This window comes from Arachis duranensis, chromosome 2, assembly GCF_000817695.3.
Source record: "Arachis duranensis cultivar V14167 chromosome 2, aradu.V14167.gnm2.J7QH, whole genome shotgun sequence".
NCBI classification, from domain to species: domain Eukaryota; kingdom Viridiplantae; phylum Streptophyta; class Magnoliopsida; order Fabales; family Fabaceae; genus Arachis; species Arachis duranensis.
Genome location: NC_029773.3, coordinates 899042 through 914884, shown reverse-complemented (window position 1 = coordinate 914884; position 15843 = coordinate 899042). Strand labels below are relative to the sequence as shown.

The following is a 15843-nucleotide window of genomic DNA, read 5'->3' as shown; positions in this document are numbered from 1 at the left end:
TAAGAGAGGGCACTTCAAGAAAGATTGTTGGAATAAGAAGAGTATAGAGAAGGTTACAGAAGGATCAAGTTCTCAAGGATGTGTTGCAAGTACCTCTGATGATGGAGAAATCCTGTATGGCGAAGCAACAATTGGTTCTAAAGGCAGCAAACAGCTCACTGATGTTTGGATTGTTGATTCAGGAGCAACATGGCACATGACTCCTCATCGTGATTGGTTTTGTACATATGAACCTGTCTTAGAAGGATCTGTGTTTATGGGAAACGATCATGCCTTAGAAATTGTTGGAATAGGTACTGTCAAAATAAAAATGTTTGATGGTTCTATTCGTTCACTTCAAGGGGTAAGACATGTGAAGGGCTTGAAGAAGAACTTGTTGTCGATTGGGCAACTGGATGAACTTGGCTGCAAGACCCATATTGAAGGTGGGATCTTAAAAGTTGTTAAAGGAGCTCTTGTGGTAATAAAAGCAGAAAAGATTGCAGCAAATCTATACATGCTTATGGGAGATACTTTGCAAGAGGCTGAGGCATCAGTTGCTTCAACAAGCCAAGAAGAAATGACGATGATATGGCATTGCAAACTAGGCCACATGTCAGAACGAGGTTTGAAGATTCTTGTAGAACGTAATCTCATTCCCGGGCTCAAATCGGTAAACTTACCATTTTGTAAGCACTGCGTTACAAGCAAACAACATAGATTAACGTTTGGTAGATCAACTGCTCGGAGCAAGCACATATTGGAGTTGATTCATTCTGATGTGTGGGAATCGCCGGAGATGTCCCTAGGAGGAGCAAAATATCTTGTATCATTTATTGATGATTACTCTAGGAGGCTATGGGTGTACCCGATCAAGAAGAAGTCAGACGTGTTTGCGATGTTCAAAGAGTTCAAAGCAAAGTTAGAACTTGAATCTGGAAAGAAGATCAAGTGTTTAAGGACAGATAATGGAGGAGAATATGTCGATGGCGATTTTCTAACATTTTGCAAGCAAGCAGGTATTCAACGACAATTCACAGTTGCATATACGCCTCAGCAAAATGGTGTAGCAGAGCGAATGAATAGGACTCTCCTAGAAAGAGCACGAGCTATGTTGCAAACTACAGGTTTAGCTAAGTCTTTTTGGGCAGAAGCTGTTAAAACTGCCTGTTATGTGATAAATCGGTCACCATCAACTGCAATTGGGTTAAAGACACCAATGGAGATGTGGCAAGGTAAGCCACCTAATTATTCTTCTTTACATATATTTGGTTGTCCTGTGTACGTGATGTACAATTCCCAAGAAAGAACAAAGCTAGACCCAAAGTCTAGAAAATGTATATTCTTGGGTTATACTGACGGAGTTAAGGGGTATCGCCTGTGGGATCCCACTGCTCGCAAGGTAGTTGTCAGTAGAGATGTGATATTTGCAGAAGATGAATTGCAAAAGGAACAAGAAAATGACAGCACTGTTAAAGATATAACCACTGTTCAAATAGATGAAAAATGCAGAGAAGGTGATCTTTCTGAAGTAGAACCACAGCACGAAGAACAAGAAGCAGAGGATAATGACATAGAAGTTCGTCGATCCACTCGACAAAGAAGAACACCATCATGGCACTCAAATTATGTTTTGACAAACCATGATGCATATTGTCTTTTAACAGAAGATGGAGAGCCAACAACTTTTATGGAGGCTATGCGCAATCCAGACGCTTCTATGTGGATGACAGCAATACAAGAAGAAATTGAGGCATTACATAGGAACCATACCTGGAAACTTGTTGAACTTCCAGCAGGTTGGAAAGTCATTGGTAACAAATGGGTTTACAAGATCAAACGAGATAGTAATGATCAGGTGGAACGATATCGTGCAAGATTGGTTGTCAAGGGATATGCTCAGAAAGAAGGTATTGACTTCAATGAAATATTTTCTCCAGTGGTGAGACTAACTACTATTAGAGTAGTTTTGGCTATGTGTGTTGTATTTAATTTACATCTAGAACAATTAGATATAAAGACTGCTTTTCTTCATGAAAAACTTGAAGTAGAGATATATATGCTCCAACCAGAAGGTTTTGAAGAAAAAGGAAAAGAAAACTTGGTTTGCAGGTTAACTAAATCTCTGTACGGTCTAAAGCAGGCGCCAAGGTGTTGGTACAAGAGATTTGATTCTTTCATTATTAGCCTTGGATACAACAGACTTAGTTCAGATCATTGTACTTATTACAAGAGGTCTGGTGATAATGATTTCATCATTCTGCTGTTGTATGTGGATGACATGTTGGTGATAGGCCCCAACAAAGATCAAATCTAAGAATTCAAGGCACAGCTGGCTGGGAGTTTGATAAGAAAGACTTGGGACCAGCAAACAAGATTTTAGGGATGCAAATTCACCGAGACAAAAAAGATAGGAAGATTTGGCTATCGCAAAAGAATTATTTGAAGAAGATCTTGCAACGCTTCAATATGCAAGAATGTAAGCCAATTTCAACCCCACTTCCTATGAATTTCAAATTATCCTCAAGTATGTGCCCTAGTAGTGAAGCAGAGAGGATGGAAATGTCTCGAGTACCGTATGCATCAGCGGTGGGAAGCCTTATGTATGCCATGATCTGTACAAGACCAGATATTGCTCAAGCAGTTGCGGTAGTAAGTCAATTTATGGCAGATCCAGGTAAGGAGCATTGGAATGCTGTTAAGAGGATCTTGAGATAGATCAAAGGGACCTCGAATGTTGCATTATGTTTTGGAGGATCAGAATTCATTGTCAATGGATATGTCGATTCAGACTTTGCAGGTGATCTTGATAAACGAAAATCTACTACAGGCTATGTGTTTACACTTGCAGGAGGAGCTGTAAGCTGGCTATCTAAATTACAGATTGTTGTGGCTTTATCTACTACAGAAGCTGAATATATGGCAGCTACACAAGCATGCAAGGAAGCTATTTGGATCCAAAGGTTGATAGAAGAACTCGGGCACAAACAACAGAAGATTTCTGTGTATTGTGACAGTCAGAGTGCCTTGCACATTGCAAGGAATCCTGCCTTTCATTCAAGAACAAAACACATTGGAGTACAATATCACTTTGTTCGGGAAGTAGTAGAAGAAGGAAGTGTTGATATGCAGAAGATTCACACTAAAGACAACCTAGCAGATGCCATGACAAAACCAATCAACACAGAAAAGTTTGAATGGTGTAGATCCTCATACGGCCTATGGAATACATGAGCAACATGAATTTTGAAAATTTATCAAAATTAGCTTTAAGTGGGAGATTGTGAAAATTAGTAAAGCTAATTTTAGAAAATAAATAAATAAATAAATAATAACTAAATAAAATGAAAGGTAATAAACAATCCTAGTTTATAACCTTAGGATTTTAATGGTTGAAAAAGAAAAGAATTATATACCTCTAATTGATGGATGGTTCATATTGAAGAGACTCACCTATAAATTGAGTTTTTCTTTAATTCATTTCAATCAAGTCATCCAGATAGAATAACATAAGATTTCTTTGAGTAGTTTTCTCCTATATTTGATAGAGAGAAGTATGTTCTCCTTTTGTCAAGAGAGAGTGTTATTGTAGTCTCCTTGTGATAGAGAGAAGTTGTAATTCTCAAAGAAAATTATTCAATTATTTCCATATTTTATACAAATTTCTAATTTTTCATCTCTATATTTTGCTGTGTCATTTGTCTGGTACCTAACATTTTGTGAGGTTATTTGTGAAACATAACTCTTTTTTTGGTAAACTAAAGAATGCTTGTTAAGGATATTTCGGAATGGAATTTGGCAAAACATATACAGAAGGTTAAAAATTGGAATTTGAGAGTTTCTATTCTTTTAATTTAGAGAAATACAAATAGTGTTACAGATCGTATAACTAAAGCAGCACGCAGACATTCACTCGAATTATTAGAGTCAATCATAGAATGAGTTTCAATATTTAATAAATTTAGATATAAGCCTAATCAATTAATTTGGTTTTATCTCTATTTTTTTTCTTTTTTTTTGGTTTAATCACACAAAAAAATGGAGGAGCCAGTGACCAATACCCAGCTAGTAGCCACCCGACAAATTTTGTATTCGAACTAGGCATGGCAAAAATCCCCGGCGGGGCGGGTATCCGCGGGGATTTACCCGCCGGGGAGCGGATATGGGGGTGATTTTCACCCGCGGGGACGGGGGACAGGGCCCCGTATAATAAACGGGGCAGGGGCGGGGATAGAGGTCCCCGCCCCGTGGGGACCTGTTAAATCCCCGTTTGTATGAAAAGACAAAAATACCCCTAATATATATATATAACATGTAGGGATATGGAGTCCCCGTTACCCGTGGCGGGGATGGGGACTGGATATGGAGGCCGGGGACGAGGGCGGGGGGCATGTCCCCGCCCCCGTGGGTACCCGTTGCCATCCCTATTTAACTATATATATAATACCTAACCCTAGCCGCCACATTTAGCCATTCATAAATCACACATGCTTCCCTAATCCCTATCCCTGCTTCAGAGAGTGAGAGCTCCTTTCCTCCCCATTCCTCCTCAAGTGCTCAACCCATCGCCCCCTCCTGTCTCTTTCCTGCCGACCGCCGACCGCCGATCGCTGCCTTCCACCCTCTGGGTCCTTCAGCGCCGCAATCAAGTCTCCTCTCTTGTCCACTCCTCCTCAAATTTCAAACCCCCAGACACCCGCAGTTCAACTCTCCGCCAACAGACCTCCCATCCTCTGGGTCCTCAGCACTGCTTCCTACCCCAAACTCCCTGAGTGGCTTGGTCGCTCACTGCAGGTGTTGGGCTCACCGTCGCGGGCTCACGACAACGTCATCTTCTTCTCCTGGTCGCGGCACACTCAGCAACATCGTCGTCTTCTCTTGGTCACGGCAGACTCGTCGTCGATCGTCATCGCCGGTCTTCCCCTTTTCTCTGTCGGGTAAGTCAGCCTGTGATTTCCGATTAGGTTAATTGGATTTCTTAATTTCTGATTAGGTTAATGAATTTCTGAATTTTTGATTAGGTTAATGAATTTCTGAGTTTTGAATTTCTGAGTTTCTGATTAGGTTAATGAATTTCTGAATTTCTGATTAGGTTAATGAATGTTTGAGTTTTGAATTTCTGATTAGGTTAATAAATTTTTGAATTTCTGATTAAGTTGATGAATTTCTGTGTTCTGAATTTCTGCTTAAGTTAACAAATTTCTGATTAGGTTAATCTGATTCCAATTCTAAATTTCTGGTTTATAATTTATATTTTTGAGTTAGGTTGATATGATTTTGATTTCTGATTCTAATTTATATTTCTGAGTTAATCTGAAGTTAGGTTAATCTAATTCTGATTCTGAATTTCTGATTTTTAATTTATATTTCTGAGTTAGGTTGATGTGATTTTGATGTAGGATTCAAACAAATCGGAATCTACCATCATTACCAGAGGATTTACCTGTCGGAGAGCGGATATGGGGGTGATTTTTATCTGCGAGGACAGGGACAGGGCCCGTATAATAAACGGGGCAGGGGCGGGGATAGAGGTCTCCGCCCCGTGAGGACCTGTTAAATCCCCGTTTGTATGAAAAGACAAAAATACCCCTAATATATATATATAACATGTAGGGATATGGAGTCCCCGTTACCCGTGGCGGGGATGGGGACTGGATATGGAGGCCGGGGACGAGGGCGGGGGGCATGTCCCCGCCCCCGTGGGTACCCGTTGCCATCCCTAATTCGAACGTAGCAATTACCATCAATGAATAAGAGACTTTCCATGCAATAAGAACAGTGGTAATTTGCTAGCACAATCAATGCTCAATCCACAATTAATTTAGGTTATTATTAGGGTGTGTTTATTTGAATTCACTTGTCCAAGCAAGTATCGAAATTATTTGAATCTAATTTTTTTGTTGGAATAATTTATTAATTAATAATAAATTTTTAAATAAAATTTAAATTCATAACGAATTAATTATTTTTCTATCAAGTCCGAATATATCACAAGAAAAAAAAAGTCAAAGCTCAATAAAACGAATTAATTATTTTTCTATCAAGTCCGAATATATCACAAAAAAAAAATCAAAGCTCAATAAACCTCGTATTCTTCTGATCGCAACCGGTCGAATTTGAACCTACGATCTTTGAGATGAGAAAGGGGAGATATGCCATATGAACTAAGGCTCATTGGCAAATCTCGTATTCTTTGTTCTAGTCCTCATGATAAGATGTACACCGGGCTTATCACAAACCTGCCACGTAACTCAAAGATCAATCAATTTTGCTGGTACCCGGCCCAGTATTAATTAATTATATTGCTTAGATTTTTTTTTTTTTACCAAAGATAGAAGACTCAAACCCGTAACCTCTTAATTAAGTATGGGGAGATTATACCATTTGAGCTATAGTTCATTGGCAATTATATTGCTTAGATTAGATGGGAAAATAATTTAATTTGCATACCCTATGATTAAGAAAATACCGTGTGTTGAATTTAGGCTATGAGCATGGGTGTTCACCAATTAAAAAAAATAATATGTTTTTTATGAAAATGATTGTGAGGAAGATCACATGCATTAAATAAATAGTGCAAACAAGCTTTTCACGAAGAACACGACACTTAATAATTAGTTGAAAGGGAAAGTAGAGAAATTGAATCAAGGACCATTACATAGTCCCTCAAATTAGTTTTATTGGAGTTTAAAACTCCTATATATTCAAATAACAACTCCTCCCTCCAATATTTAAGAATTTGGCTTCTCTAACCTAATCTCATTTCATGTTCTTTTTTTATTATTTCTATTTTTACTTTTTATTTTTATATACAACAACAACAAAGTCTTGTCCCACTAAATGGGGTCGGCTACATAAATCAAACAACGTCATTATGCTCTGTCATGTATCATGTCTACAAAGAGACCGTTTATATGTAGATCTCGTTTGACCACCTCATGGATGGTCTTCTTAGGTCTTCTTAGATCTTCTTCTGCCTTTCGTCAAAATATATTACTGTTTATTTAAAAAAAAAATTTGTGTCAAAAAATTATTTTTCTAAAAAAATTAAACTTATTTAAATAAACATAAATGATGATATATATATAAAAAAATTCTCACACAAGAATTTCTTTTTATTTTGGATTTAAAACATGAATTATGCACAAATTTTTTTCTTTTTTTTTTTATATCTTATATTTAATTTTTTCTTTTAGAGACAATAAAATCAAATATTGTGACTTTTTGGCCATATAAATTCTAATATTATATTATAAAATTATTTTTCTCAAAAACTTAAGTTCTTAGGTAAACAAACATGAATAATTACATATATAACAAATTATAATAAACATATAAATTATATTGTAAAGATTTGAACCAAAATAATGTTAATATATGAAATAATATAGTTTTACATCAAACTAAACGGATTATTAATTTCAAAAATAATGAGGAACCAATTTAATAGTGTCTACTATTGCATTTAAATGTTGCTTTGTTATTCATCAATTAGATATGGTCATTAGATTGATCTTTAAATATGACAAATAATGGTTGATTTAGTGATCAATATGCTAAATTAATAACTAATTTAGTGAAAAAAAAAAGAAAGTCGTGTTCCTTTATTTATATAAGTAGTCTAAAAACCCTTAGGGAAAAGGACAAATTAGTCCCTGAGCTTTTAAATCGTGGACAAATCGATCCGTTAAGATCAAAAAATACTAAAACGCCTCTTACCATTCAAAATGTGTGACGGATCGATCCTTCCGTGCAAAATGATGTGCCAGACGTAACGGAGAGGGGTGACTTGTCGCTTAGTTGGCGTGTGTTGGGCCTAGGTGGCAAGACGGGACCGTTGAGGGATGTTGGTGTGCCCGTTGGGAAAAAGTCTTGGACAAATACGTCCTTATGATTAAAAACGACGTCGCTTTTCTGTTTGCCCTATTTCTTCAAATGGAACTCCTTCGCCATTACCGTTGTTCATTTCTGTGACTGGTTGAGTGTGGGGACATTGTGCAAGCTTAAATGGCCAATGACGGAGCCTCCTTCAGCTCACGACGAGTTCGACTGCCGCCAACCGTGAAATGCGTGGAAGCTTCAGAGGAGAAGGACGAGATTGCTCTGATGTGTAAATGCCGTGTGTACGCCATATTGTACAAATCGAGGACGACGACGAACCCCAATAGATTGTTCTTTGGGTGTCCATTCTTTAAGGTATGTTGGTGATTTTATTTGGTCAGTTTGATTATAGGGGAGTTGATTAAGTTCTGTTTGTTTTGGAACGATGAACATGCAGCTGAAAAATCCCAGTCACTGCAAGTTCTTCTTATGGCTGGATGACCATCTTTCAACAATAAGAGTCCTTGAAAAGTTTACTACGGAGAACGAGGTTGATGATTTGAAAGTGTATCTTGGGAAGAAGGTAGTGGAACAAAAGGTGATTGATTTGGAGAAGAAGGTGTTGTATCTAGAGAGGAAGAAGAATGTTAATCTGTATTTGGTTATTGTAGCAGTAGTTTGTGTAATGTTTGCTTATGTCATAGTCAATCTTGGCTGAGAAGTAGGTAAAAAAAACCTTGTAATGTAGTATGGGATGAGTTTCGGGATGAGTTTCCATTTTGTTGTATGCTATTCGAACAAACAATGTTGTAAGGTAAATTATGATATGTGCAGCAAAGTCATTGCCCTAAGCAAGTGAGTGACATAATTATTTAGAGACATCATTATATATGTAAAGCATAATTTAATCTCATGAAAGAGTTGTTAATATTGACAAAAGAAGTCAAGTACATGTCAACTGCCATAGTAAGGCATAACTTAAGCCTGACAGCTATAGCTAATCACATTGTTTTCAAAAAAGAGTTGCTTAGCAAAATAAAAGTGTTTCTCAAAAAGGGGATGAGGTCATGACTAAAGTCTAAACATGTAGAATTAACTACTTGGCTTGTCTAGTCCTGGAGTGGGGATGAACTTAAACAGCCCTTGGGTTGCTTTGCCTGCTGCAGCCAAAGTCTGTGGAGATGCTCCTGATGCAGTTGGTTGTTGTGGAGAGGGGAGATGCTGCTCACTCTGGACAGGTGGTACAGGCTGCGAGTGTTTATATGTCACAGTCTTCCTCCTAAATGGTTGCTTAGGCCTGAATGTACCTCGTGCCGGGCGTGATGTAGACTGGGCTGGGGGCTTGAATGGTGCTTTTGGAGGCACTGATTGTGTCTGAACTGCTGCTACTGAGGGACCAAATACTTGCTCATTCATCGATGCAGTGTTTGCATTGGAATTACCCTGCATGAAGGTCGAAACAAGTGTGAAATGCAATGCAACCAGCAAGCAACAACAATGCAATGTCACCAAGATTGTTACCTCATTAGCAACAGACTCATTAGCAGAATTTTGTTCAACATGATGAGGATTCGTAGCAGCAGGGGGACTGTCTTCGATAATCTGAGATGAGGCATTGTGTAAAATGTATCCAGTTAGTTTAAACAGTCTCAGTAAAGCACAATATATCATAAGACATTTAAAACCTTGAATCATGAAAATATAGACAAATAGATCCCTAACTAATAATAAAATAGACACATAAATCCCTGAGTTTATTGTCGGGGGGACAATTACATCCCTGTGAAACTAAGTATTACCTCTTTCTCGGGGGCTGACTGTGACAAAGGTAGAACCACAAGTGATTGAGAGTCCTTGGCCTTTGTTTTTGGTTTTTTTGTCTTTGGCTTCCAGTTTGGGTTGGATGGGGCCCCTTTGCATGTCTTGTAGTTGTGTCTCCTCTCACCACACTTGCTACATGTGACATAGAAACTCCTCTTCAATTTGTCCCCATCAATGACAGCCTCAGCTGGGTCTTTCTGTCTGTTATGCACCTTGGGACGTCCAATTGGCCTTTTTAACACAGGTGGAGCAGGCTTAGTAAACTCAGATCTTGTCCAGTATTCCTCACTCGTTACCGGCTGGATGAAGTGCTCGTATGTCTTTCTAATGGATTCCATACATAGCCATGGATGAACATAATCATCGGGATTATCATGCCGTTTTCTGATTGCTGCTATAGCATGAATGCACGGCATCCCTTCACAGCAGGACAGCGGTTTCACAACAACAAAATGGCGTAAACATGACTAAGAGTTGAATGAACTAATATAAATTTACAGCATGGCTAACAGGTTCACAACATACTTAATATCAACACAATCACAGCATAGTTAAAATCAACACAATCACGGCATGTTAATTAGATTCACACCAAGCATGTATTAGATTCACAGCATGGTTAACATCATCTATGAGTAAAATTAAAAATCACATCAACTATGAATTCACAGCAGGCTTAAATTAAAAGAATACACAGCATGGTTATGTTGAAATTCAGGAACCCTGACTAACCTGTGAGTTGCCATTTGTTACACGAGCAGCTGTGTTTGATCAGATCCACATCAACTTTGGATCCCTTGTGAGTGACTTCAAACCGTTTGCGCTCATTATCACCAATCCAATTTGTTGTCCATTTGTTGCTTGGTTTGATAAGCCTTTGTAGCCTTTTCTCCTGCACTGGTGCCAGTTTTCCCTCATGAGTCCCCAGAAGTTTCTTGTGTTGAACCATTCGCCGCATCACGTAGCACCGTAACTCCTCGCACATTGTAAGTATGGGCTTGCTTCTGTACTTCACCACCTTTGCGTTAAACGACTCGCACATGTTGTTTGTTAGGTTGTCGACCTTGGGACCATGGCTAAAGTATGCTCTAACCCAGGTAGCAGGTTCAAATTTCATGAGATAGGCCCAAGCATCCTTGTTTACAACTTTGAGTCTTTCCATGGTTGCCTTGAACTCTGATATGGTTGTGCATCTAGCACATTCCCACACAATTTCTCTTATATGCAGATCCTTGAATCGGTTTATAAAATTTTTCCACATATGCATCACGCAGTTTCTAACATGTGCACCAGGCATTACCTCCTTCAGTGCAGGTAGCAGTCCCTAACAACAATGAAGGCATGAAGCAATGTTTACAATAATATATAATACAGTGAATGACTAAGACAACAAACACGAAATGACAAAAAAGGAACTAACCTTCTGTTGATCCGACATAAAATTCCAACCGTGGTTTCCTACATCACCAATATCCTCCTGTAAGCATGTTAGGAACCACTTCCAAGATTCTTTGTTCTCGGATCTTGCAACTGCGTATGCAACCATGTAAAACTGGTTGTTGGCATCCTGTGCAATGGCAGAAAGTAGTTGTCCCCCATGGTATGTTTTAAGAAATGCTCCATCTAGGTGGATCAATGGTCTGCAGCCACTTTTGAATCCCTGTTTGCATGCCTCAAAACAAACATATAACTTGTCAAACATAGGGGCTGCTTGAGGCTGGGGGATCAGGTCTAGCAATGCAGAAGATCCAGGCTTACTTCTATGTATCTCTAATAAGTAATCCCTCAATTTGCCATACTGTTGCCTTTCGTTACCCATCATCCTATCCCTTGCCTCCTTCACAGCTCTATACACCATCTTTGGGTGTGCAGTAAGGTCAAAGTCCTCTCTTAGAAAATCAATGGCTTCATGGGTTGTCATATGCGGGTGCGTTGCCATCCTCTTCTCCACCTTTTTACTGATCCAATGTTGATCAGCGGCGTTACTTCCAAGATTTCTTGCACAAGTGTGCTCGTTTCTATACGTCTTGACTTGGAAGCATTGTAGTTGCCGATTGTAAGACAAGTGGGCAATCCAACCACACTCTTCATCCTTGCACCCAACCCTAACTCTTTCCTTGTCATTCTTGATCTAAACCAACTCCCGGCCTTCAGCAATGAAGGTATCCTTTACCACCTCTTTGAACCTCTCAATTGTTGCAAATCTTGTTCCAAGCTCAAATCTTCCCTCTCCGAAACTATATTGGTCATTGAACTCAGGCCAATGATGTTCGTTTCCCTCATCATCAAAAGAGACATGTGTATGCAGCTCCTCAGATTCATACTCCCATACAATATCATCACCATCAGTTTCTACATCACTCACGTAGTCTACTAGTGATGGCTTTGGTCCTCTGGCCCTATTGGGCTCCGTTGCAGGCCTAGGTATATTGGGCTCCCCTGCAGGCCTACATCCACTGGGTTGTCCACCAGGCCCACCTGCCTCGGGCTCATGGACAGGCCCTTTCTTTCTTGCAGCAGACCTTGTTCTTTGGGACACACGTCGCGCTTGCTTCCCGGTTTGATTACTTGACAAAGAATACATAGAACTCATCAGTATCTTTGTTTGTCATCTTTGCTTGACGCATCTGGTTGATGCCTGCATCTCCCCTCAGAACATGCAGCCCTGACTCCATATCCTTGCTCTTTGGATCATACCAGTACGCCTCCTTGTATGATTGATATCCCAATCCCTTGAACAGTATTATCAAATCACCGAAATTTACAAAATCCAAGTCCATGGGGGGAAACCTCTCAACCTTACCATCCACATAAACTAACTCACCATTCGGAGCCCGTTGAAAGTAGCCCCCGTGATGGAAAATAGGAATCACGAAAATATCTACCATCTGCATCATTGTTTGACTCAACGATTACCATTAAGCATTAGCAAATAAACAACTACCTAAGCCATAAACCACACACAACTCATCTTCCATGCCCCTCCCAACACTACATTACACCTAAACCCCAACCCACGACATGCAAAGCAGATAACGTTCGAAAGTAAATATCACATTCAGTTTCGCAGTAAAGGTACTTACCACTACCGATGACACCCGCAACTCCACCAATGAAGCTTCATTGGCGCAACCTTACACGAAGACAACGACGGGAAGAAGATCAATCGTTTTTTTGGAGGAAAAAGATCATACATATGTGTGCTAGGGCTTCTTTGGAATTGTGTATGATTGAAATGGGCTTCTTTGGAATTCTGACTACAGCCAACGTTCTAAAAGCGACGTCGTTTTCAATCATAAGGACGTATTTGTCCAAGACTTTTTCCCAACGGGCACACCAACATCCCTCAACGGTCCCGTCTTGCCACCTAGGCCCAACACACGCCAACTAAGTGACAAGTCACCCCTCTCCGTTACGTCTGGTACATCATTTTGCACGGAAGGATCGATCCGTCACACGTTTTGAATGGTAAAGGACGTTTTAGTATTTTTTGATCTTAAGGGATCGATTTGTCCACGATTTAAAAGCTCAGGGACTAATTTGTCCTTTTCCCAAACCCTTATTTATGTTTACAAAAAAATAACCCTTATTTATTAGTTGTTGAAGAAAAATAATGGAAGAAACTTTTATGTAAAATTAGGCAAATATTATAAACAAACTTACAATATTAGCTGCGTATGTATCTTAATTGATTTTATATAAAATATATTGTAATTTAATTATAAAATTGTTGAATTTAATTTATTACTTAAGCAAAAAGACTAATGTAAATAATTGAAAAATAATGATCGAGTATATCTAAACTATCTATGAACAAATTATTATATGAATAATAAAAATTAGTGGACCACTTATTTATTTATGTTATGGACAGAACATAGGCACTAATGTGGCTAACCGTTTCATACTAAACCGTTCATTTATGAGGGGAATGTGTTAGAGAATTGAAAAAATGATATCATGGCTTGGTGAATAGTATTTTTATAAGAGTGATGATCGAAAGTTAGTTAAAAAATAATTACAATATAAAAATATTATATAAAAATTTTATTTTTTTGATAAGCAAGTGATATATATTTCTTTATTATTTAGTCTCTTTATTATTTATTATTTTACTGTATGTTTGGAGTCATTAATGTTCTTTTTAAAATTAATTTCAGTTTTTTCTAAATCAAATTTTTAACATCTCTTAATCACATTATTATCCATTAAAATGCAATAATTTTTTGTAAAAAATATGGAAATTAAGTTAAAAATTTTTAACAACTTTTACTATACAACTTATATTTTACATATAAACTATTAAAAATATAAAATAAAATATAAAATATAAGCAAAAATTAAAAAATAAAATTTTAAAAATAATTATTAATTCGTCATATTAAAATCAATAAATAAGCATACATATGAATATTAAATAAAAATATTAAAATAATTAAAATCATGACCTATTAATACACATGTGAGATAATTTAAAAAATACAATAAGACGTATAGTTTAAAATTTGATAATATTAATTATAAAAATTTATTAATTATAAACATCATAGGTATGAAATTATGAATATTATGAGTATAAATTATAGATGTTATTAATATGAAATAATGGATATTATATGTATGAATTTATAGATGTTATGAGTAAATTTATCAATTGAATAAATTAATTTAAGAATTTGATATTTTTTTTAAATTCAACTATGATCAAATTTAAAAACATATGTGTTAACTTTATAGTTACTTATGCAATAATTAAAAAATGATATGTGTATGGACGTAATATCTAATAAATATAAATTTAATTTTTAGATGTTAGTTGTATGTAATTATGGATGTTATGTATATGAATGTATGAATGTTATGTGTATGAACTTAGTTAGTACAACGATGAAGATGACATCATGGTAATTCTTCAAAAACAGAATGAGGCATTAGCTCAGAAGAGGAAATTAGCGAAGCAGAAAGAGAAGGCGCAACAATGTAGACCCAAAAATCTCAAAAAAGGTGTGTAAAATAGTTTTAAAATGATTTTTAGCTTTTAGAATATTAGGGGGTTAAGGGGCGTTAGGAAATTGAATATGGTTGAAATTGAGATGCAAGTTGTGACTAAGTTTGATGTAATACATATTTGGGGGAGTGATGTTGTGGGGTGGGAGTTTGTAGGGTCGGAAGGCATATCTGGAGTCTGTTGTTAATATGGGATAACATGCAATTTAAGATGAATAATTATTACAAAGGAGAAAGATGGTTATGTGTTGAAGGAGTGCTTTTAAAAAATGAGTTCAGCTGTGCATTTTGTTTAGTATATGATGTTCATACTAGGATGGAGAAATTGACTGTGTGGGAGAAACTGAACTTTGTAACTGGGTTATGTCAAGATTCGATATGTTATATGTGAAACTTTAATAAGATCATACAAAATAAAGAGAAGAAAGGTCAGGACAGGTTAATAGTGTCAGCACCAGAATTTAGGTATGGTGTGATTGGCTATCTGATTTTGGGAGGTTGTGGTCTATTCAAAGTTCACTGAAAAAATATTTTGAGAGTTGGATAGGCGGTGCTAATAGAAAAGAGGAGCGTAACAAGTGGCTCTTTCTTACCAGTTATTTGGAATGTGTGGTTAGAAAGGAATGTGCGGATCTTTAATAACAAAGAATCCGGAATAAAAGAGGTGCTTCACAGATCCTTGACCAGTTAGAGGGATTGGTGTAACTTGGATCTCTGTTATTGTTGATGGCAATGACGGAGATAATATTAGGGATTTTTCTTAGGCTTTTTTCTTTGTTTTTGACGGTTGTGTCTCTGTTTGAGATTCTATCGCTCCACTTTATTGTGTTGAGCTCTTTTGTTAAAAAAAATTAGTTTATTACCATACCTCATCAAAGTCAGTGTGGTTTTCTATATTCTCGAAAATTGGTTGACAGACAACAACCTCATCGGATGAGTCCGTCTGTTGTTCAAATTCTTCATCAGCACTTTCTACCATAAGTACTGTATTAAGATCGAATTCAAATGTCATACTATTTGCAATGATAAACCGACTTCTTGTAAAATTCTTTGGCTTATACACTATTGTGCTTGCAACGGTATTAGAGTCATTATTTTTGAATGATCATAATTGAATTAATGGAAAGTATATATTACAAAGAATCAAGTGCAATATATAAAAATTAAATTATAAAAAAAATATTAAATAGTAATTACAAGAATGGCTAATAGTTA

At 37.1% G+C, this 15843-nt stretch overlaps 1 protein-coding gene across 1 annotated transcript; it reads right to left on the bottom strand.

The window, feature by feature from the left end:
- Nucleotides 1–8892: 8892 nt before the first annotated feature.
- LOC107472809 (uncharacterized) lies at nt 8893–11560 on the bottom strand. The gene is made up of 5 exons (XM_016092338.1): nt 11042–11560; nt 10354–10945; nt 9600–10039; nt 9322–9402; nt 8893–9243 (listed from the first exon to the last, which is right to left on the bottom strand). Exons 1-5 carry the CDS (start codon nt 11558–11560, stop codon nt 8893–8895), a joined length of 1983 nt encoding a protein of 660 aa, XP_015947824.1.
- Between the last annotated feature and the right edge of the window lie 4283 nt (nt 11561–15843).